The 23304-nt window shown below is 55.0% G+C and overlaps 1 protein-coding gene across 12 annotated transcripts in view; it reads right to left on the bottom strand.

Annotated features, from left to right (window-relative positions):
- PACSIN2 (protein kinase C and casein kinase substrate in neurons 2) overlaps positions 1-23304 on the bottom strand; it is a 133470-nt gene that overhangs the window by 12188 nt on the left and 97978 nt on the right. For 11 of the 12 annotated variants that reach the window (XM_045083749.1, XM_045083754.1, XM_045083753.1 and 8 more), the window contains 4 exons: positions 9148-9304; positions 6980-7215; positions 5499-5654; positions 895-1070 (listed from right to left, as the gene is read on the bottom strand). In XM_045083749.1, coding sequence (XP_044939684.1) covers positions 895-1070; positions 5499-5654; positions 6980-7215; positions 9148-9304 — 725 coding nt within the window. Of the gene's footprint in view, positions 1-894; positions 1071-5498; positions 5655-6979; positions 7216-9147; positions 9305-14865; positions 14890-23304 lie in introns of those variants that run through there. The other variant, XM_013045094.2, reaches the window with a different exon arrangement.

Here is a 23304-nt window from a genome sequence, read left to right as displayed (position 1 = left end):
CACATATTGTGCAGGAGACAAAGGAATGTAATCTCCTACAAACGACAAGCCTTAGCTTGTGAGTCGTTCCTACAGGGCTCTACAATATGAATGACTCAAGTCCACATCCACGGTTAGCCCAGACCTCTGCCCCGAAGAAGGCATCGTGGAATCAAAGGCAAGGCAAATGCAGAAGAAATACCCCGGCCTCCATGTCATGATCTGAGCGGAGTCCCTGAGGGCCTGAGCTGTGCTGGGCAGCCAGCTGCTCTAGAATGAGGGGTCTCGGGAAGGCCTTCAGAGTAAGACAGTCCTGAGGGCAGGGCAGGGCAGAGCAGCCCAGGAAACCAGAAATGCTCCTGGCGTGATTTCCAATACGCCGGCTGTGGCTGTCCAGGCTGCAGGCCTCCCTTCCTACTCGGCCCTCGAGTGCTGTGCCCGCAGCCGGCAGTGCACGGCCCACCTACTGTGTAGCCCGAGGCCGCCCAGCTCAGGCCAGGAGTCAGCTGTCCCCAGCGTTGGGTTGCCTGGCACAGGCTGACCAGGCAGCTGCAGACAGGCTCAACACCAGGTCCGTCCCTGGGCAGGAGGACTCAACTAGGGAGAAAAGCTCTTTGCTCTCTTTTTTAAAAAATTAATTTAACTTTAATTAATTAATTTATTTGAAGTAGGGGGTCAGAAGGAGAGAGAGAGAATCCCAAGCGGACTTCCCACTGAGCTCAGAGCCCAGCATGGGGCTTGATCTCATGACCCTGAGATCATGACCTGAGCTGAAATCAGGAGTCAGACGCTTAACTGACTGAGCCACCCAGGTGCCCCCAGAGAGATCATCAGTGCCATCCCGAGTCTGGAGAGCAATGACTGACCTTGACTCAAAAGCAACTTTCCACTGACCTCATGGTAATGGAAACTTACCTGGCCACGTTTGACAGGTCTAGGTGCTTCTGGACCTCCAGCAGAACTTCCCGGAAAAAGCGCAGACGCTTCTCCTCAAACTGCTGGCACTGCTCAAACACCTGCTCCATGTTCTCCATGTACTGCGGTGTGCCCTGGTCGAGCTCCTTCAGGGACTTCTCATACTTCTCTCTGGTCTGCAAGAGAATCCGCGCCAACAGGACAAGGTTCACTGCCATGCACCCTGCTTCCCTCTGACGGAGACAAAGTGAGCCAGGCTCTGTACCCTCATCCTCACCTGTCGCTGGTCCTTTCTGCCGCTTCTGAATTCATCAGCATCTAGGCTCACTGATCAGGTGACAGTACTAAAGCAGACACTCTGAGTGACTTCAGAAGCAGGCGGAGGAGCTGTGACCAGAATCCAAGGATCTACTTCCTCAGGTCCCAGCCCAGAAGATTCACACTCTACCTCTACTCCCACAGGGTACCCCCACCCAATCTGGGCTGGGAAAATACTCAGAAAGACACCTCCCCACCCCACATGGCCAGGCTCATCTCGGATGCCACCTCCACCACTGAGCTCACCCTTGGGGAAAGCTTCTCAGGCCTCCACAGATTCCAAAGCACAAAAAGCACAAACTCTGGAATCTGACAGACTCCACTTTCAAATTCAAGTTCAAGTCCCAGCCCCTCCACTTCTGAATGGCAAACCACACTCCTGGCATCTGCCAGGCCTCTCAGCTTAGTATCAGGCCCGAACAGGCAGATGCTGGGGAAGGGACGGTCACTCTGAAGCCCAGGGCGCATGCTCTCGGGCACCACTGCCCCACTGATTTGTGCCCACGGCATCCATCCGTGTCTTCTCTCCCTGGGCAAGGGCTCTACTAAGTCTGCCTCGTGCCTCGGACCTTGCCCACAGCAGTGGTGACGCAGCAGATTCCTCTGGGCAAGATCACAGGCTCTGAGTGCCAGACAGACCTGGAGGTGCATTCTGGACCCTGTGTTTCTTAGAGCCTCACTTCCCTCCATTGAAGATGAGGTGGAGGCAAACCTCGTTTTGTGGCTCTCCATAGTATTGTGTGTTTTGCGGACTGAAGGTCTGTGGCGACCCCACATGGAGCACGTCTTCCGGTGCCATTTCTCCAACAGCTCTTGCTCGCTCATGTCTCTGGCCACATTTTGGTAATTCCTTTGTTCATCCCTATTACTGCATTTGTCATGGTGATCTGTGGTCAGTGATTAGGACTCACTGAGATCTCAAATGATGGTTAGCAGTTTTTAGCAATAAGTATTTTTTAAAAGATTTTATTTATTTGACAGAGATCACAAGTAGGCAGAGAGGCAGGCAGGGAGAGAAGGGGAAGTAGGCTCCCTGCCGAGCAGAGAGTCTGATGCAGGGCCCGATCCCAGGACCCTGGGATCGTGACCTGAGCTGAAGGCAGAGGCTTAACCTACTGAGCCACCCAGGCACCACAGCAATAAAGTATTTTTTAATGAAAGTGTATCCATTGTTTTTAGATGTAACATAATTGCACACTTCATAAATTACACTATAGCGTGAACACAGCTTTTATATGCACTGGGCAACCAAAAGCATTCATTTGACTCACTTTCTTGCGTGGCCTAGAGCCAACCCCACCATGCCGTACTCCACAGCGTTCTGATATTTAAATGACCTGATATTTAAGTGACCCACAAAGGGCACCAAGCTGCGTGAAGGAGGCATTGAAAAAGTCCTTGTCTCCCTGTCCTCTGGCTCGCTGCAGCCCCTACACAACCATTCAGTCTGAGACTGCCCTCAAGTAGAAGTTTGTTACCAGAAAGGAAACAGGGTAGGACTCCAGGGGCCTTCTGGGGCAAAGTGAGGGATGGCAGGGCTGGGGCCAAGTTTACTGTAAGCTCTTCCCCTGTGGAGACCCTGAGAAATGGGGGGGACCACCCAGAAACCTCACTTTTCTGGCCCTGACGACTGTGTGGACTACTGAGGTTGGGCTGAGCCTCCTGCCTTCATGACCAAGGCCATGTCTCAGGACCCCAGCCCCGCCACGTCTGGAGCAGCTCTGCCCTCTCAAGACCCCAAATCTACTGTCTACACTGCTCCCCTCCCGGACACCCTCTGTGACTGATGCCCTGGAAAGCTCCCCACCCCCCACCAGCCACCGATGTTCTCGAGAACCCTCTTCTCAGAGACTTCCCTAACAGGCTCCACCCCCTCCCTGGAGCCCCCCTCCCCGGCGCTCCCTTATATGCCGTTCCTTGTTCTGCTTCTGAGCCTCCTGGCTGGGCCTGGTCCTCTGTGACCCCAGGAAAAGGTTATCATTTCCAGAATTTGGACATTCCCAGAGGGCCACTCACTGCTCTGATGACTCAACATCACCATCAGCCGCCCCGGGTCTATCTGTGCGAGGCCCGGCGTGAGGTCCCGAGCTCAGGGGCCTCAGGACATGCAGCTGTGGCCGAAACACCCAGCTCCTGGCGAACCATCAGAGCAGCAGAGAGCATCCCCTTCTCTGGGATACCTCAACGGCACACAGCAGTCTCCCCGGAGCCCCTGCAGTGCCCAGTGGCAACCAGATGCTCCCCAGTGTCACAAACAGCTCTGCCCTAGCAAAGCCAGATGCAGAACAGGGTCGTCACTACTGGGGAATTCCAAGCACAGAGAACAGAGCAAGTTCCTAGTAAACATCCATGGAATGAAATGAAAGGCAGCCTTCGCCCTTCTGTGGACTGGGGCAGTTAGCATTGAACCTGAGAAGTTCCTTTCTGAGGGATACTGCAAGGTGCAGTCACCACCGGACCAGTCAGAGACACAGAAGGGTGTACCAGTCACTCGGTGCTGGTTTTGAGGGCAACCTCATGGGATGAGGTTGCCCTCCTGTCCAGGCCAGCTCTCCGGCTACAAGGACCATCATGCCCCGAGGTCACTGGCCGGACCACAGAGTCAGAAGGGAAACCTCTACAAAGTGGCCTGACATCCAGCCTTACGTCTGACCTTGGACCCCAGATCAAGCTGGTGGACTCTGTTGTGAGTGACCGTGAAACACGAAAGGTCTGTGTCTACCTCCCTCCCCCCACACCCAGGAAGCAACGATGCCACGTCTCTCCTCCAGGCACCGCCCTAGACACCTGGCAAAGGTAATCCTCAGCAGCCCCAGCCTTCTGTGCCTTGAGCCCGGGTGCCCTCCCCTTCTAGCATGTAGCCCAGACTCCTCACCTGGCCCCTCGGTGGAGGCAGCTGGCGGCTCCGAACCCCACCCTCCTGGCCCAGAGCCGGTGCGGGGAGTGGGGGCAGTGCCTCAACGGACTCTGCTGCTTGGTCATCTGCCGAAGACTTTCCCCACAACCGCCCTTCGTCACTGTGCCAGTGATGGAGCGGTGACAGAGGGTACAGGTCCTCCCCCACTCACACTACCAGGCGGCACAAGATTGAGCCTCTCTGGACTTAGTTGCCCCCGTCACACAACAGAGATGCCACCTCCTAACTCTCTGGGCTCGGTGGGGGTGTGAACAGAGCAGCTCGGCGTTCCTGTTTCCCTTCTCGGCCTCACACCCGATTCCCGGGATGCAGGCCTTCTCAGCTTGGCTGCCTCTTTCTCTCCAAATGCCGGTGGCATCTCCTCCCTCAGCATGGCTGCAGGAGGGAGGCTGAGAGCAGCGGCCCCCAGCCCCGCACCCCTCCCCACACAGCAGAGGCGGCGGCCTGGGCCTGGCTCCTGTCAGCTCTCACTCCCTGGGAACTGGAAATTCTACGACTCTGTCTAGTGTCTGCACTCCGTGCCTCAGGCCTTCCAGGCAGGATCACTACCTGCATCCGTGGAGCCCAACGGCTTCCACCATCTTCCCACGGGCTCTCTCTAATCCATGGCAGCACGGAACCTCCCCACCGCCCAGAAGGGGGAGGGGGCATCCGGGTACTGCACTGGGCCTGCCGCCCGTGGCGACCGTTCAGGTCTCTCGGCTGAGCGCCCACAGCCTCTACCCACACCTCTCTGAGGCCTCCACTGCCGGGGCTGCTGGGGAAACCTGCCTGTTACCCGCGCCCCGCCAAGCTCCCCTGGCCACAGAGTGCTGGGCCTCCTGGGCACTCTACCACCCCTTCAGGGGGCTCCCTCCATTCACCACCAGGGCAATCCATCTAAGCTATGCTCCTCCTCCAAACCTCTGCCCTGTCTGGGCTCTGGAACCTTCTTTCAGTGGCTTCATGTTAGCAGTGTCCTAAGCTCCTTACTTCACTTGCCTCACAAGACTGCTGGCAATTCGGTCATCACAACCCACTGTGCCAGCCCACATGTCAGCTCCCCGCTGCTGAGCCCACACCTCCTTGTCCTGCACAGGCCACTTCCTGCCACTTCTCCCGCAGCTGCCTGGCCACCCGCCACCCTTCCCTGAGCAGAGGCTTCGTCCGCTCCCCAGCTTGCCTGGCCCTCAGTTCTGCCCCTGTCCTGAGGAGGGCGCAGGGGGCTGTGGTAAGGTGAGGTGCCCATCGCAGAAGGGCGAGGGGATGAGCAGGTCTCACTGGCATGCCACCTCCCCACCCATCAAGCGGCGACGAAGGCTCACCGTGGCCAGAGAGGCGGCCAGGCGAGGCATGTGCATTCGACATGGGGAAAGACGGGCCCGTTTACCTTCAGAACGTCTTGCTTGCACTTTTCTACTTTGTCTTGCAACTTCTTAAGCTGCTCGGGATTGAGGGACGGGTCTGCTTTGCTGTTGGTTTCTCGTGATGTGGCCAACTTCTCCTCTTTGCACGCTGCGTGGTAGGCCTTCTTTGCTGCTTCTACCTACAGCGAGAAAGAGCTCCTGAGTGTCACTGTCTGCAAGTTCAAAATCCCGACCAGGGGTTTCAGACTCTGCTGGCCCCCCCAGAGGAGGTGGGGAGCAGGCACAAAGCTGCACGTGCCGGGTGGTTACAACAGAGTTACAGGGAGGAGCTCGTCCAACAGACACGCCGGAGCGCCTGCTTCGGCCCGGGCACTGTTCTAGGCACTAGGGGCGCAGCGCCGAAGACGCTGGCTTTCGGGGAGCTCTCTGTCTGGCCAGGGAGGCAGCTACAAAGCTAGCTGAAGAGCAGAGTGAACAAGAGGGTGAGGAGCGCCAAGGAGAAGAGGAAACAGGGAAGAGAGGTGGGGTGCCGTGCTAGGGCGGGGCGGGTCAAGTGCATCCGGAGCAGCTGGAGAGCGCCAGCCAAGATGACACAGAGCAAGAAAGTGCAGGAGGTGCGGCTATCTGCGGGAAGGGCAGGCCAGGCAGCTGGAACAGCACATATGAAGAACGTCCCAAAATTCCAGACCTATCAGGAGGGATAGAGCTGGGAGGCAGAATTATAGGCCACCGGCTCCACGGCTATCTCATACGGGGAGAACACGACACACACGTGCGTGCGCACACAGCAGCCGTATCTTTATTTCACACATGCTTCCTTCCTTGAGCCAAAGTCACGGGGCTCATTCTAGAGAGGAAAGATGAGTTTTGTACCCATAGTCTCATGAGGGGGTGAGGGCAGTTGTTACAAATGAGGCCACGGACAAGAAGCAAGAGAAAAGAGACGTGGCAAAAGCCAAGACACGGAAAAAAGAAGGAAAGCCTGTCATTACAACTCAAAGAGAGGTCTGTTCTGGGTTATTCTGAGGAGGAGGTTTCTGAGGGGGAGGAAGGTGGGGCAGCCCCTGAGAAAAGCCAGAGAGTGGAGGCATGAGGAAGCAGCAAGTCGGCCCCCGAGGAATGGGGCTGGGCAGGGTGGTGGGGTGGCGGGGAGGGGTGCACTTGTGGGCCGGGGCGCGTGTAGGAGAGCCTCCAGCTAGCCAGGGCTGGAGGAGACTCCGTGGCTTTGGTTGCTACTTTTAGAAAAACCTGTAACGGTATTATTTGCAAATTTCAAAGAAAAACATATATAAAAGAAAGACAAATTTTAAATTAACCCTTTCTACTACCCCAAAGGCACTTTCGTGTGTTGAGCTCGGGTTAATACTAGCTACGATGGGCTACTTGGCCCGCGGGGTGGCCTCATCTCTACCGCTGTTAGCATCCTGGGCCAAAAGCACTCAGAGGGTCTCGCCACGAAGCCCAGAGTCAGGCTGGGCAGGGAGCGGCCGCAGGAGGGAGGCACCTCTTTCAGCTTCTTGGCCCAGGGCTTCTGCGCCTTCCGAAAGCCGTCCTCGGCTTCTTTGGTCTCCTTGAAGCCTCCCATCATCTGCTTGTGAAAGGCCTCCTTCTGCCAGTTCTTGATCTTCTCGAAGTCCTCGTTCATCAAAGAGGCCTTCACCTCCAAGTGCAGCTCGCTCACCTTCTCCGCCTCGGACATGACCGCTGTCCAGGCTTTCTCCAGCGTCCCATACTGGGGCCCTGGCACAAGAGAGAAGCTGGTGGTTACTGGGCACCGGGGCTCCCAGACAGGCCCCGATGGGGATCCTGTCCGTTAACCTCTCTAGGCGGGGAGGACTGGATTCTGGGCCAGCAGCCTGGCTGCGGGGGCCGGGAGGTTTCCTTTTGGTTCTCTCAGGTAGTTTGCGCTCAGTGGCTGTTCCTTTTTCAGTCTGGGATGAAGAAAGAATAAGGAACTGACGCTGGACCCACTCAGCCATTCTTCTGTTACGACAATTCGGGAATTACACACATTTCCTTTTTTAAAAGTCACTAAGCTTTTTAAAAACTTGTTTCTGCATCTTGGAAGTTTGATTTTGCTCAAGGCTGGCTGGAGAAGGAGGGGCCTCTGAAGTGGGCAGAGCTCTCCCCGCTCAGGTGCTCTGGCAGCCCACCTCCCCCTGCCCCGCGGAGGACTCCTCGGCTCCTCTCCCATTCACCCACCCAGGGAAACAGAGCCTGGCTCAGAGCAGAGGGCAAGAGCTGCCTGTCAGACGGGACTGTCTCCTCTGCAGAATGGAAACTCTGTCTTGGGGAGAGGAAGGAGAGTTGGAGGCAGGAACCTGCTCTGGCCAGATGGAAATCTCTAGACAGTGGTCACCGCAAACACTATGCTCAGGAAGGAAGCTCCCGATCTGGCCTGTCATTTTGTTGAGGCGTGGGGTGGCAGGGCAGAGAGAGACGGATGAAGAGGCCATGAGAGCATCTGAGGATGAAAACGGGGAGACCCAGGTCCTGCCCTCCAGGCTCCCCCAGGGGACAGTCACTGTTCGAGCTGGGGAATGACACAGAGAGGCATTGGGGGAGACAACGGTGGAAGGTGAGCCCTTCTGAACTTCAAATCCCCTGTGTCTATAAAATGAGCAGCTCCCTCTCCTGCCTTGGTCTGCAACACAGTGGCGGGATCCACAAGGTAAGGGGGCACGGGTGTTCTGTGAACCTCAAGTTCTGAATAAATGCAAGGGACCGAGCTGGCAGCTGGGTCCTAACAGGTAGAAATCAAACAGCAACAGTTACGGCTTACTGAAGGAGCTGGCCCTCCCCTGGCTACTTCTCACCTGTGCATGGCCACTTCACTCCCTGACACCTACCCTGAACCAAGGCACCATGGCAGGCCCCACGGATGACTTGTTTCAGCAACAGGGGAAAGACGAGCAGCCGGTCCAGACCCAGCTACAGGTGCCTGGGGCCCTGCCCCTCTACGACCATTCAGCCAGACGGTTCCCCATCTTCCGAGGTGAGCCATCATGGTGGAAGGGCCTGGCCCACAGCACACCCTGAGAAAGTCCCACTATCCGGCTTCTGTCTCAGAAAACCCCATAATCCATCAAGCTCCTGGCCTACTGCTCGGAAGTGCGTTCTGAGCACAATCTAGACCCACAGCAGCACTCTGTTACTAAGCTCCAGAATCTTCTGAGTGTTTTGCTAAGGAGGGATTGGGGGCGAAACCTGTACCACACAACACCTCTAGTTATCCCTGTCACGATTTAGAATGAGAAAGCCTGCTGGGTGTCACCATCTATCCTTACCTGATGGGCTACACAGCCCGGCTTACAGATAAACCACTCTCCGTGTTGGACCCCACGGTGTGGAACAGCAAGGCCTCTGATGTGACAACCACTTTACTCAAAACTGGGTCCTGAAGGAGCTGTTCTGAGTTAGACCGGGAAGGGTAGTAGCATGTCCCACGGGTGACAAGGGCTGCCACGGGAGACCCTGGAGCTGTCTGCAGAGGGGCCCCATGCCACAGAGAAGGAGAAAGAAAGCCCGCAGCCTGTGCTGCTGGATGACGGCACCCTGCCACTCCCCCATGTGACTCACAGCCCCCAGAGCTATAGACGCAGCCCTGCCCTGATCCTGTGAGGTCTGCGCAGAGCTCCTGGGCAGAGATATCCCGGGTGGCAGCCTCCCTACCTTTCTCCACGAGCTGCCGCCAGCGCCGCGCCCACTCTGTGAGCTGCTGTGCGTAGGCCTTCTCGATGCGCGCCCGCTCGTGCAGGCAGTTCATGAGGTCGCTGCACAGGCGGTGGCCATCGTCAATCCGCTTCACGGTCCGCTTGTAGTTCCCGACCTAGGAGACAGAACCACACCGTGAGGCTGGGGGCCCCTCCTGGGAGTGAGGCAGCCTGACCCTCACGGCTGTACAAAGCCTCCATGCTAGCTGGGCTCCTAAGTGTTCATCCCCTCTCCCACTCGAAAGGCATCCTGTTAGATGACAGGCTCCCCATTTTTATTACAAGCAGCAATACTAAGATTTGGAGCTTCTTAATAACCATATGGCCAGTGTCCACGCTCTGACCCGTGTGTCAGGGAAGGAGACAGACAAGCCCAGGAAGGGCTGTGATAGAGGGAAGTGAGGGGCCGAGGGTGCCCAGAGGGCATCGCGTGCAAACTGAGGCACAGGGACAGCGCCCCAGAATAAGTGAGGTCTCACTAGAGAGATTTAAGAAAAAAAAAAAGAATTCAGTAACTCAGATTAAAATGATTATTTGCCAGAGAGCGAGCGAGCACATGCACATACAAGCAGGGGGAATAGCAGGCTCCCTGCAAAGCAGCCCAAAGCGGGACCCAGGACCCTGGGATCATGACCTGAGCAAAAGGCAGCCACTTAACCAACTGAGCCACCCAGTCGTTCCTAAAATGATCTTACAATTAGTATTACAGAATTGGCGAAAGGTCTTTTGGTCACCATCGGTGTAAACAGGTTTCAGGTGCCTTCCGCTTTAAAGAATTTTATTTATTTATTTCATAGACAGATCACAAGTAGGCAGAGAGGCAGGCAGAGAGAGAGGGAGAAGCAGGCTCCCCGCTGAGCAGAGAGCCCGATTTGGGGCTCGATCCCAGGACCCTGGGATCATGACCTGAGCTAAAGGCAGAGGCTTTAACCCACTGAACCACCCAGGCACCCCTGCCTTCCGCATTAATGGCATCCTGCACTAGATTATTATTACTTCCCGATCAGAGCAATAAATGCTATTTCCCACTAAGGAGTACCCAGTGCGTGCCAGGCACCACAGCGGGTGTCTTACACCTCCAAATATTGCCCTGCCTTAATGAGTAGGACTAACTGTCCCCATCTTAAGAGAACAGCAGCAAGGCCTGGAGAACGACATGGTTCCCTGGACCTCGAGCAGCAGGGGCTGGGCTGCCGCTGAAGGCAGGTTCGCATGGTTCCAGGGAGGACAGTGTGTTTACCTGCTCTGCCAAGGGTCATGGTGAGTTCTGACTGCTTTCTCTCACGTGTGAAAAGAGAAACTAGCTCATCTATCAAATACATAAAGAATAATTAACAAAACATTAGTGGCTACTTTGGGGTGGGAATCAAAAGGGTTCAATATGTTTCATTCTTTCCGCAGTCAGTGCGGCAGGAGAGCCCGACTGCGCTGGAGCACTGGAGGAAAAGTGGCAGGAAAATGATCGGTTCTATTTCAACCTTTTCTTCTCCTGTCTTCAAAAATCTTCAACAACCCTGATCAGTTTTACTATTTGTAAAGCTCTCTGCCCGGGTGATCACTCTCCTATTTCGTCTCTGGATTCAGTCGGAAAACTCCTGGAGAACAGGGAGGAGTAGTTTCCAATTTGAGAAGGGGACGGTCTACTCTCCCCAGGGCAGGCTGTGGAAACCAACAGCACAGCCCGCTAACTCCAACTTTTGAACACTGCAAACTACCTGTTTCTCCCATCCTGAGCTGAGTTAACCACATGAAGGGGGTGGTGGGGAAGACTTTGCAGAGGGACAGAACACAGGGGCCCCGCAAGGAGACAGGCAGTGGGGGAGAAGGGGCTCTGACCCCTTCAGGAAGGGCTGTCCCTGAGGCCAGAGAGAGCCCTGCTCCCCTGGGAACAGCGAGGACCCCCAGAAGCGAAGTGGCCCCGGGCGGTGGTCTCCAGCAGGCAGGCCGAATAGCCCTGCGAGTCCATGTCAGTCGTCCTCCTGGCGAGGGCGTGGCCAGGCTGCTGCTCCTCACCGACACGGACCCTCCACTCTATCCTTCGGCAGCCCCTTTCTTGGCAAGGCAAAAGCAAGCATTTCCCCCCGCCCATTTTTATTTATTTATTTTTCAGAGAGGCAGCACGAGTCGGGGAGGGGGACAGAGGGAGAGGGAGAGAGGCTCTCAAGCAGACACCCCACTGAGCATGGACACTGACAACATGGGGCTCAATCTCACCACACTGAGATCATGACCTGGGCTGAAATCAAAGTCGGTGGCTTGACCAATTGAGTGCCCCAGGGGCCCCCAAAAGCAAACATTTCACAACCAGCTGGAAGTGACACAGCGAGCTCACTTCCCTTAAAATAGGGCCTTGCTGTTACTTTGAAATTTACAGCAGGATGAAAACAAGTAACCAACAAAACAAAACGCTGCTGCTGCGCTGGCAGCAAGAAGGGCTAAGCTCATCACAGCTTGACTGAGACCTGACAGTCGACAGGAAACCATGAGGCAGAGCTGACTTTCAGCTCACGGTCACCAACAATCTCCACACTGGTAATCACGATCATAATAGGCTGGCTCTCCAGAAACCCGCCCACTTCTCTGCTTTTCAAAACCCTTGCAAAAAGATCTAGGGAAAAGAAAAAGGTTAACTCCTAAAAAGGACACCTGTCCACATGACGTTCGGCAAGTACCTTCGTTGCTGTGCATGTTTAAAGGACAATCCCTTAAAATCTGAGAAGCAACAAGGAATACAGGCAGGATGTTTCCAGAAGCATGAGTTTAGGTTTAAATGCCGCCACTGTGACCACTGAGGCCAAGGGGAAAAGGGAGTGCTCAAGACATTCCAGCATCGTCCGCCCCGCTGGGCTTTGCTGGGTGAAAAGGCTCCATGCGTGTGCAGGCCGACCATCCCTTTAGTGCACACACAGGGACACACACCACTGTCTCACCTCCCTCCACAGTCTGCCCAGTGACAGAGCAGTGTGGCCTTCCCGCTGCCCTGGACAAGGCAGGGGCAGTCGTCTTAACAGCAGAACGACTGACAGCTATTTCTCTAAGCTAAAATATAATCTACATAGGTCACATTCACCCTTCACAGGGCTCCGCTAGGTGAGTGCGGATGAACGTGTGCTGTGGGTAACCATCACCGTATCCGGGGGCAGACACTTCCATCTGCCACCACATTCCCCGCACCACCCCCCTGCCATCAGTCTCTGCCCCACGCAGCCCCACAAACGCTGATGATCTGTGTCCCTCATAGGGGCCAGCGGCAGGCCACCCCCAAACAGGCCACTTTGGCATGAAGATTATTTTGAGTTAAAAAACAATCATACCCAGCAGATTCTGATTCTTTACCTCCCCTGCAGCTGCCTACAAAGAATCTAGATAGAGGACTTGCTCCAGGAAGAGAGCTGTCACCATAGAGAACTCCATTATACTCTGAACTAGGCTTGGGGGACAGGGCGGAACCCAGCAAGGCCTATCTGATCAACGTCCTCCGTGTCCCATTGTTTCTGAGCCGCCCAGCAAACATTCACGTTTCCTAAACATTTACTCTTTTTCATCTTCCTGTGAATCACATTCCTTCCCTTTGAAGTCCCAGACCCCTACCCACTTCTCCCAAGTTCAGGATGGCGTAGGTACCTCATTTTGCCTGTCTTTGGAATACGCCGTCTCTCTGCAGATTCCACACATATACAAATTAAATTATATTTTCTCCCGTTAATCTGTCTCATGTCAATCTGATTCTTAGTCCAGTTGGAAAGACCTCTTCCGGCCCAGCACTGTTGACCAAGCTGTCCAGGGTACATGGATCGCACAGTATGTGGTCTGGCTTTTGAGACCGATCCGGTTATGGTCTATGTTACTGTCTATGTCCACAGTTTACTCCTTTTCATTGCTAAGAGGTACTCTATTGAATGCATATACCATCATTCGTTTGCCTTTTCACCTGCTGAAGGACACTGGGGTTGTTCCCAGCTTGGGGCAATTATGGGGGGAAAAAAAAGCCGTAAACATTCACAGACAGGTCTTTGTACAGACGTAGGTCTTCATTTCTTTTGGGTAAATATTCAGGAGTGGAAGTGTTGTACAGTAAGTCTATGTCTAACTTTATAAGAAATCGACAAACTCATACCCCAAGCGGCTGGACATTCTGCACTCCTCACTGCACTGTACAAGGGTCCCAACGGGTTCGTGCTCTCACTAGCACTCGGTACCGCCAGGCTGGTTTGTTCAGTATTTTGCCACATTAGTATGCAGCAATTATATCCCTGTGATTTTTTTAAAGATTTTATTTATTTATTTGACAGAACAGAGATCACAAGTAAGCAGAGAGGCAGGCAGAGAGAGAGAGAGAGAGGAGGAAGCAGGCTCCCTGCAGAGCAAGAGCCGGATGTGGGGCTCGATCCCAGGACCCTGGGACCATGACCTGAATCAAAGGCAGAGGCTTCAACCCACTGAGCCACCCAGGTGCCCCTATCCCTGTGATTTTAATTTGCACTTTCCCAATGTCAAGCGATGCTGTGCATCTTTTCTTGTTCCTGTCTGTCACCCATCTGTCTTCTGCGGTGGAGTGTGTTCTCTCTTTTTTTAAAAATACATTTTATAAACTGAGGTGTGATGATGACTGGTTTGTTAAAACGCAAGGAGAGTTCATTTTCAAATATGGGACAAACGGATCGCGTGTTAAAGTGAGGACCTATATGGTTAGCTATTTCTGTTTTATCAGTTTTGTCATTTAAGTTTCTCTCTCTCTCTTTTAAAAAATACATGAGATTTCTTCCAAACCTTATTACCAATTGATTTATTCACAAAATGTCCATTTTAAAAGCCAGGTGTGAAGCTAGCTATGTTCCTAACTTCCTTGAAATTCAGGCTCATCTCCTCTGATACCAAGATACTAAAGACCTCAACACACAGACATCTGGGTGCAGGGCTGGGACACCCTCTTCTCCCTCGGGGACTGCTCAGCCAGAGGGAAGAGGAGGAGCTGGGGAAAGTGTACTGGAGGCAACAACCAAACTTAATTTTCAAGGACAAGTAGCAAGCTGGCCAGGTTAAAGGTGAGGAGAGATAAAGGTCTCCAGCAAGAGAACAGTGTTGGTGAAAAGATGTACCAGCAACGGGACTCAGGTGTGCAATCAGGAGGCATGGAGCAGGGATCATGGGATGCGAGGGAATGACTAGTGACTTAGACGGGGGCGGGGGGTGGTGTGTGGGGGTGTCAGATGCCGCTGGGGGTGGGAGCGCGTCAGATGGTGAGACATCTCAAGGGTCAGATGGTCATTCTGAAGGGTGCCATGTTCGGGGGCTGGTCGGGATCAGGAGGGTGAAGCTTCTGGAGGAAGGTGCGAGAATGGCCTCCTCAGCCTGGGGCCAAGGCAGTGGGGGGAGAGAGTGGGAAAGCTGGAAAAGGGACCGTTCTGTCCTCCAGGTGGCAGGTAGGAGCCAGACAGAGGGAGCAGGATCCCAGTCAGTGTCCAGGCACCTCAGGGGCTGTAGTCTTAGCAGACTGGCCTTGGGAAAGAGCAGAACCACCAAGATTCCAGAGCTCTCCAGAAGCCACTCTCCTCCCAACCCCCAAGCTCTGCTGTCCTCCCAAGAATCCGAATCACTCTATCTTCTCTCCAAAGACCCCATTCCCCACCCAGGGGCTGAGGGCCCCCTAGCAGCCTGCCCTCCTCCAGGCTCCTACCTCTCTGTTTCTTTAAGTCTGGCCCCAGTCATTCCTCTGGTTTTCCTCCACCCCAGGCACTGAGAATCCAGTGTGGGACACGCCTTGGATTTCCAGTCAGCGAGGAGGAGTCTGGGGCTAGAGTTGCAGCAATCCTTTGCAGAAACATCTGCATAATCAGGAACCAAAAGAGAGACCATGGCTTCTGTCTAAAACCCAGCAGGAGTATAATTACAGCTGCCCCCGCCCCAGGGACTGCTCAAACAGGTCGCACCAGTTCCTCCTTTATCCTCTACGTGTAAACACTCTGGAACCCCTTTCACAAGGACAGGGGAGAATGCCTGCCTCTCTGACTTTGGGGACTACTTAGCTTGGCTGACTCCCTTCTGTGGAACACAGTGGCCAGAGGCAACAGGAAGGCTGGAGGCTCTGGAAGCTACTGAGTGAGACCTTTGGGGACCCCAGGTAGGTGACTCGGAAAGTGAACCTGCAACTCCTGAGTCTCCCACCCATCAGCCCCCCAGTTTCTTCTTCTTTTTTAAAAGATTTTATTTTGAAAGAGAGAGAAAGAGAGAGAGCATACACAAGCGAGGGGGAGAGGCAGAGAGAGAGGGAGAAGCAGGCCCCCCCTAAAGCTGGAAGCACGAAGCAGGGCTCAATCCCAGGACCCCGGGATCATACCCGAGCTGAAGGCAGGCTCAACCACTGAGCCACGCAGGCGCCCTGAGTCGGTCCTTTGTACTCTCCCCTCTGGTTGCTGACCGTCAGACTCATCACACAGACAGATCACACGATCACAGCCGAAGTCCCCGAGTAAAACCAGTGGCCCACGTGAGAATGGAACCAGGCAGAGCTGCCCCAGAGCCCACAGTCCCCTCCCTGCGGCTTCCTCCTGCCGGCCCATGGCTCATTTCAACACCACCCACCATCCCAACGGACGCTGCCCCCTACCCCCCGGGACCCAAGTGAAGTTCTGGCTGTCTCCCTGCCGACTGGCAGCACAACAGAGCATGGGAGCGGCGGTCTGTGCCCGGAACAGCCTGTGCTCCCTAGCCAGCCCCTGCCTCCACGCCCCCAGACGGCCTCCCTTCGTGCTGTGTAGACCAGAGCCTGCCGGGAACAGGACATCAAGCCCAAATACCATCCAACTCTTTGCCCTAAGAAGGTGTGGACCTTCGGGGCGCCTGGTGGCTTAGTCGGTTAAGTGTCTTCCTTTCAGCTCAGGTCATGATCCCAGGATCCTGGGATCGAGCGCCACGTTGGGCTCTCTGCTCAGCGGGGAGTCTGCTTCTCCCTCTCCCTCTGCTCTTCTACCTGCTTGTGCTCGCTCTCATTCTCTCTCTCTCTCTCTCTCAAATAAATAAATAATATGTTAAAAAAAGAAAAGAAGAAGGTGCGGACCTTCGCCTTCCTCAGCCACCACTCTTTCTCCACTGCCTTCCGCCGGCTCCGCCACATGGCTGGTGCTCAACAGAAACTTAAGGGAGGACAAGAAAGTGACCAGAAGAAAACGTAGGTGACTGTCTGTGTGACGTAGGGCCAGGCAGGATCCTTAAAATTTCCAAAGTCAAAGCTCTACAAATACTTACATACACATGTGCTGTGTGTATAAATGAATTTTATTACATCAAATATTAAGGGTTTCTGTTCAGAAATCAACACCACAGACAAAATGAACAGACTACAAACACTACTTCCCAACCTGTTCTGTGTAAATGGACAAGAGGCTAAACTGGGATGCCCCGGGAGGTCCCATAGAGCCACACGAGAAAGTCGGGCCCTGAGGGAAGCTGGGCAAAGGCTATGATTAGGGCAACTTCAGAGAGAAGCAAAGGCTGAGGGGCTCACAGCAGTAGGGGGCTTCCCCTTGTGCGACTTGGGGGGATGCCATGATCACAAGGCTCTTCACTTCACTCCCGCAGTCTGGCAAACCCACGGTGGGACACGCCAAGTGTGGGGCAGAGGGGGCACACAGGACGCTCACTGGACACGCTCGTGGAAAACAGCCGGCAGCGGGCCCGCGAACAAGCAGGCAGTAATTAAGTCACGCTTACACACACGTGCCCTCTGAGGACCTGGCAATCTTGTCCCTGAGTCAGAGCGCTACAGAAATGTTCTCTTGGGCCGCGGGCATGCAGGAGTCTCCTCCCTGGGGAATGTGTGGGTGAACATGGTGGGGGGGGGCAGGGGCATACCAAGGTGGAGGCAAGCAGCAAGAACCGCAGGACTAGGTGTAGACACCGCAACCCGCACGGATCTCACCAGGAGCGGAGAAACAAACAGAATGACAGGGAGCGTGACCGCCTCGGGAATTAAGAACAGTTGCACACAAAGCAAGGCTACAGAGTTTACAAGAGCCGCTGCTAATACAAGTCCTATCTATCACTAGGCACGGGACTAGTGTCAAAGGCAGGGAGAGGGACAGGGAAGGGCACAGGTGGCTGAGGGACGGGGGAGGGCACGGGTGGCTGAGGCCCATCCTACCTGCCCCAGCTCCAGTTCTCTGTTACGGCTCGTCTTGTCATCCCCATGGAGGCTTCCCCGATGCCCACTGTCCCCGCTGGACCACCAACAGGGAGTGTCTGCATCACCCACACTGGCAGACAGTCGGGACCAATTCCCCACCAACGGCTCCTGCTTGCCGGTCCAACGGGGGGCCACGAGGGCCCTTCCACACACTGTTCCCATGGCCCACAGCCACAGCGTGTCCCACATGGGTCACAGTCGTGCATGGTAGCTCCCGCCCCAGCTGGACTGCAAACCTCCAGCCACAGGCACCATGCACTGGTCTTCATCAGCAGGAGCATCATAATGGAGCATGCTTACACTCTGCAAGGCAGCATGCTAACAGCTCTTCGTGGGCCACTTCATTTAATCTTGTGACAATCCCCAGCAGTGGCTACTATTAGTGTTGCCATTTTACAGAAAATGTTTAAAAGATGCAGAGTCACCCATGATCACGCAGCCAGAAAAAGGTAGAGCCCACCTTCCAGAACCTTCCTCAGGCCAAGAACAGACAAGATAAAGCCAAGACTTCATGGGTCATCAGGTGATGTGTGTGCTTCCAACCAGCCCCTTGGGCCCCAGGGAAGGCCCCAGGCAAAGTTCAAGACTGGAAAGTAATGTACAGGCCCGGCTCTCCACTGTGTGCCACTGAGGTGCATGTCAGGAACCCCAAACCTGTAAACTCCTAAGACCACTTTCCAAAGATGACCTTGATTTCACTCTCAGAGGCTCATACCCTTTAACCTGTGACCCTGAAGGCTGCAGCAGCACAACAGCACCTTCTATGTTCTGGAGAGGCAGGTTCAAGGGCGAGGCAGCTGTGCTGTGCTGACCGGACAGAAGGAAAAGCCCTTGGTGTTGTCCCTCCCTCCTGGCAAGTCCACAGAGTCAGAGTCCAATGTTTTATCCAAAGCTGATAAAGTACACTGAGAGGCTCTAGGATATTCTCAACCAGCCCTTCTGAAAGACAAGGATGAAAGATGACACTTCTGGGATACCTTAATGGCAGTCCTGCAGAAGGCGACGAGATTGGCTGAATGAGTTTCTGTTATCTGTTTTGAGTCCCTCAGCGCCCCCACCCTGGGAAGGTCACCTCTTAGGAGGGAGAGGCAAAGATCTGGCCCTGCCCCCACATAAATGACCTTGTACTCTTGTCTCTCCCGCCACCATTCCGTTCCTTCGGCCGGCCGTAAGCTGGAGGCAGAACTGATTTCACAAGGACTAAACACACTGGGCTGGGGTGGGTCTCCTCCCAGCCGGGCGTGCCCTTAGCCCAGCTCAGGCACCACTTAACCAGACCCGGCCATCTCTCCATCGGCCATCTCTCCATCGTGTCCACTGGGAGACAAATGAAGAGAGGGGACAGGACTAGATGATCTCCTAGGGCCCTTTGTAATTCCAGGATTTCTACCTGAAGAGTCTGTCAATGCTACCAGCAGGCTGGCTGCCCCCTGAAGCCCTCATAACTCAATCTTTGAGAGCCTCGCCCCACCCCCTTGCCCCGCGCCAATGTGTAAGAACACCTAACCATGTGCCAAGGACTGTGGGAGGGACGAGGGATAATGGTGAACAAACCGTTGTGGTCCCCACCTTCCTGGGACTTAGGGTCAGATAAACAACCCAATTACAGATGGCAACAAGTTCTGGAAGGAACCCTCGGGCTGGTCAGGACTGCTGGAAGCAAATGATATTTGTGGTGGGAGTGGAAGGGGACTCTGAGGGGCAAGGCTGCTTTCTGGAGGCAGCAGGACACCAACGTGGCCCGGGGAGCAGGCGCTAGACGAGACCCCACCCCCTTGGGAAGCTTCCCCTCAGCTCAACCCATCTGCGGCTGCACGCCTACACATGCTAACAGCGGCGAGGCCAAGGGCTGTGCCTTCACTCTCCTCTATCCCCCACCCCAGGCACAGAGGGCGCCGTGTGTCGTCTCAGGTCAGAACAGTGCTGGGAGCTGGATTCCCGATCAGGGTACACGGCGGTGGGTGGACCAGGAGACTGCTCCGTGCTCAGCAGGAGGCATGCGCGACATAGTGACTCATGAGCCTTTATTTACCGAGTTCTTAATCCCGCGGATCAATCCAGCTCTCCTCACAAAAGCCAGAAAGCATCAACTCCAGGAGCACATCAGAGAGCAGCGCCACACATGACAAACGAGCAGCTGGCTATCGCTTCCGCCAAGCTGGAAAGTGCTGTGTGGGCACAAACAGCCGCTGCTTCATTTATGCTGACAAGGCTTGCTGTCAAATCCGGGATCCGAGTTAGTTTATCCCCAAGTCTACCCATGTCCCAGGCAGGCTGAGAGGGCTCCTGGCGCGGGCCTGGCCGTGTCACCACTTCCCCACCCATGTTCCTTGAGAGGCACAGGACGGATGCCACATCCCGCACACACCGGCAGGGCATCCCCCAGGGGCCAGCAGCCTATCCCTATCTCAGCCTATCCCTGCCCCTACTCTGAGCTTTCCTTCCCAAATGGGGTCACCAGGGATTTTAGGATTGTGAAATGTGCTGTGTGCTTGAAAGCATGGGCTATTAGGAGGATCTTTGGAAAACCAAGTCCAGGCCTTGCTTTCAGACTGTGCTCTGGCAGTCCTTGTTTCTAGAGGATTCCGCTTCACTTACTTCTCCCCTTTGCCTTCCAGCTCACCCACCCTCTGGGCTCCCAACTTGCCCTGCCCTGGAACAGAGGGTCTAGGCGCTCTGCACCTTGGCGCTACCCCAAACCACTACATGGACCAGCCCTGAGCTCACTGGGCTCGCCATCCTCAAAGGGCAGTAATACTCTCTTCCTAGCCGAGCTCTCAGAGGGTCACAGACCCAGTTCCTGGCTGGCCTGCTGGTGTTCACTGGTCTGTGCTCCAGCTGACTCCGCCCAGCCCCAGCCCTGCCGCTGTCCTGGAGGCCTCACTCCAGTCCCAGCTCCAGCGCTCAGCTCTCACTCCTCATGCTGACGGGTGCGCCGTCCGGTCCTGGAACTGTCCTCGTCAAGTAGGAGAATGAAGAAAAGGAGGCTCCTCAGTCCGCAAAGGCACCTGGTGCTACGTGACAGTTTTAAAGCACAAATCCTAGACTTCAACAACTTGCAACATTAATGGCATCATCGATCTTTAAATGTTCGAATGAAAAAGGAAGACACAGAAACCCAGAAATCCCCATTTGCAGATCTAGCTCCAAAGGCAGAACACAGAGTGGAGAGGACACAGGTGCTGAAACACAGTTATCTTAGAAGCGGACTCCTCTTTGAGAGTGCTTGGCGGGGTTCGCTGAGCTCTGCGCCCTCCGTACATACTGCTCAGATGGCAGCAGAGGCCCGGTGACACCCCTGGACTTGTCCGTGAGCACAGCACACACCCTCCCCTACGACTCCACCCTGGAGCTCATGGTCTCCGGGGCACACACACTTGTCCTTCAGCCAAGTACCCAGGAAAAAGCCAGAGGACACGGCTGCCGAGTGACCGGGTCACACCCTCTTCGAATCTTCGAATCCCCACCCTCCAGGCGGGCGCTGCACGTGTGGCACCCTATGGCCGTAAGAGCTGCTGCTGACAGGCTGGGGAGATGGTCTCCCTGGGTTTGTTCAAGACCGGCAGCTCTCGGCAGAAACGCCAACAGGGAAAGGAGGCAGGGACAGGCCTCTGCCATTGGCGAACCCCTGGGACACAAAGCCAAACTACCTGGTGGGGAAACTGCCAGACTGTAAAAGTGGGACAAGCACTTCCTCTAGGTAGTGGCCCCTTCCTTCCAGGACCATCCATCCCCTCCCCAAACTGCTTTCACAGTGCCACGTCTCCCTGAGTCCCCGCATCTGAACCCCTGGGTCTCCCTTCAGTGATTCCTGTTAGCAGCCCCCTCCCACATGCACACACACACACACCACACACATGGGACCAGGAGCTCCCTCACCCCATCTCCATACCTGGGTCCCTCAGCGCCAACCCCAAACATCTGTATACAAATGTCTCCATGGAGCTAAGCTGACAGTCTAATGAAGCCCTCAAGAGCCCACCAGCTCCAAAACTGTGTAATTCTACTTGTTCACTAAGTAGAAAGGAAAATGTTTTATCTTACATGGCTTGACATCACTGAAATCAAATGAGAAAATAATTTATCTTCAGAGGAAAAGCTTGACAGCAAACAATTCTCTCAAGGAACGGCTCTTTTTCTGGCATTTAGACGGGGAGGAACAAGCCGGCCCCAAGATGAGAGGCTGCCAGACTCCCCCCAGCTCTGTCTGTTCCCAGGCAGGCAACGTGAGCGTGCGGGGCCGAGAAGCAGACTCAGGGAGGAGGCCGCATGCCCCTCAGGCTCAGGAATTGGGGGACCCTGGCCGCGTGCGGGTGGTCGATTCTGGCAACCATCCCGGGGAGGGGAAATCTGCAAGGCCATGTCATCACCTAGGAAACGGGGCAGGCTATCTCACTTCTCTGAGCCAACGGTGTCCCTGGGTCTGACCCCAGAGACAGGGCGTGACTTCACACTGAAGCGGAAGCATTAATGTGTGGCAGTCAGAGCAACATTTCTCTCCTCTGAGGAGCTCCTCGGAGGAGAGCTCAGGAGAGCTCCTGAGAGCTGAAGTAAGACGGCCCGAATTTCAGTTCCACCACCTACTGCTGATGCGAAGCTGGGCACCAGCAAACCACCCAAGCCTCAGTTTCCCTCCCTGTGAAATGGAGATCACCATCTCAGAAGGCAGTTGTGAGGCTCGAGAGCACCATATAAGCCAGAGTGGGCTTCTGGCATGGAGCGATACATGCTGGCCACTACCACCATGTTAGAAGCACAAAGACCATGAGCATATAGCTTATGTGCACACAGTCTGATGACTTATCAGAGCACACCCATGCGTGGGACAGAGGGGTCATGGGGGGGGCAGAAATCATGTCCTTGCCCTCAGGTTGTTCAGAGCCCAAAGGGAGAAGCAAACACACTGGATGGGCAGGCGGGAAGTCCACCTAAGCCTGCCGGAAGAGGTCAGGAAGGCTGTCTGGAGGAGGAGCTGGGAAAGGAATGGAGATCAGATTGAGGAAAGACACCCAGGAAGGAGGCAGCTCTCTGCTGACAGGCACCTAGAAGAGCCGTCCCGGGCAGCGCTCCTCAGGAAGGACCAGGTGGCCCAGGAGCCACCAACACATGCTTATGCCTTCGTTATGCTACAGAGTGTGGTTTTACTCTGCAGCTGATGGAAAAAACTGGAGCTTCCCAGCCAGGGCAAGGAGTCACACAGGCCTGCTTCTCTGGATGAGCTGCCCGGGCCCCAGGTAGATAACAGACTGAACACGGCACAGAGGAGGCCAGTGGCCCAATCCCCGGTCGTGACACAGCAGATGCTACTTTGCCTGAAAGAATGAATTAGTGGTTCCTTGAGAAACGTCAGGGAAATCGAGGCATGCCACCAGCCTGCTGGGAGCTCTGCCCAAGCACAGCAGGGATTACAACCAAGCCGATACACCCACAAACAGGCCGTCACATAGGGGTAGGGGCGGGGGGACTCTGTCTGGGTCTGTCTAAGCGAGGGGTGGCCGGAGAACAAATGGAGGCAAGGCAATTTCTTGCCTCGCGCCAGATGCATCCCCTCGTCCTTCTGTCCATGAACTGCCCGAAGCGGCACATGTTGGCTCTGGGACCTCAAGACGACATCCTCGTCTCGGGACCCCAGGACTCAGCTGTGGGTCTGGACCACCTACACAGGGCAGTGGCATCTTCTAAATATGTCACCTACGCAATTGTCCCAGAGGGATGGGAGCAGTGCACGCCAGTCCCTGTGGGGATGTGTCCGTGTGACACTGTCTCCACAGTCGGAGAGGAAGCTGCAGGGAGAGCCTTCTCTGAAGGAGATGGTAAATACCGGAGTCACAGGCCAGCTCTTGCCGGCTAACATTCTCAGAACATTTCCAGCAAGATATTTATGTTCTCTTCATCCCCAAATACTCTTTTCCTCAAAGGTTCTTTGTGCCCACA

The sequence above is a fragment of the Mustela putorius genome, unplaced genomic scaffold, assembly GCF_011764305.1.
Source record: "Mustela putorius furo isolate JIRA1106 unplaced genomic scaffold, ASM1176430v1.1 tig00000738_pilon_pilon_pilon, whole genome shotgun sequence".
Classification (NCBI taxonomy): domain Eukaryota; kingdom Metazoa; phylum Chordata; class Mammalia; order Carnivora; family Mustelidae; genus Mustela; species Mustela putorius.
Note: the sequence above shows the minus strand (reverse complement) of the source record. Positions and strands in the feature narration are given on the sequence as shown.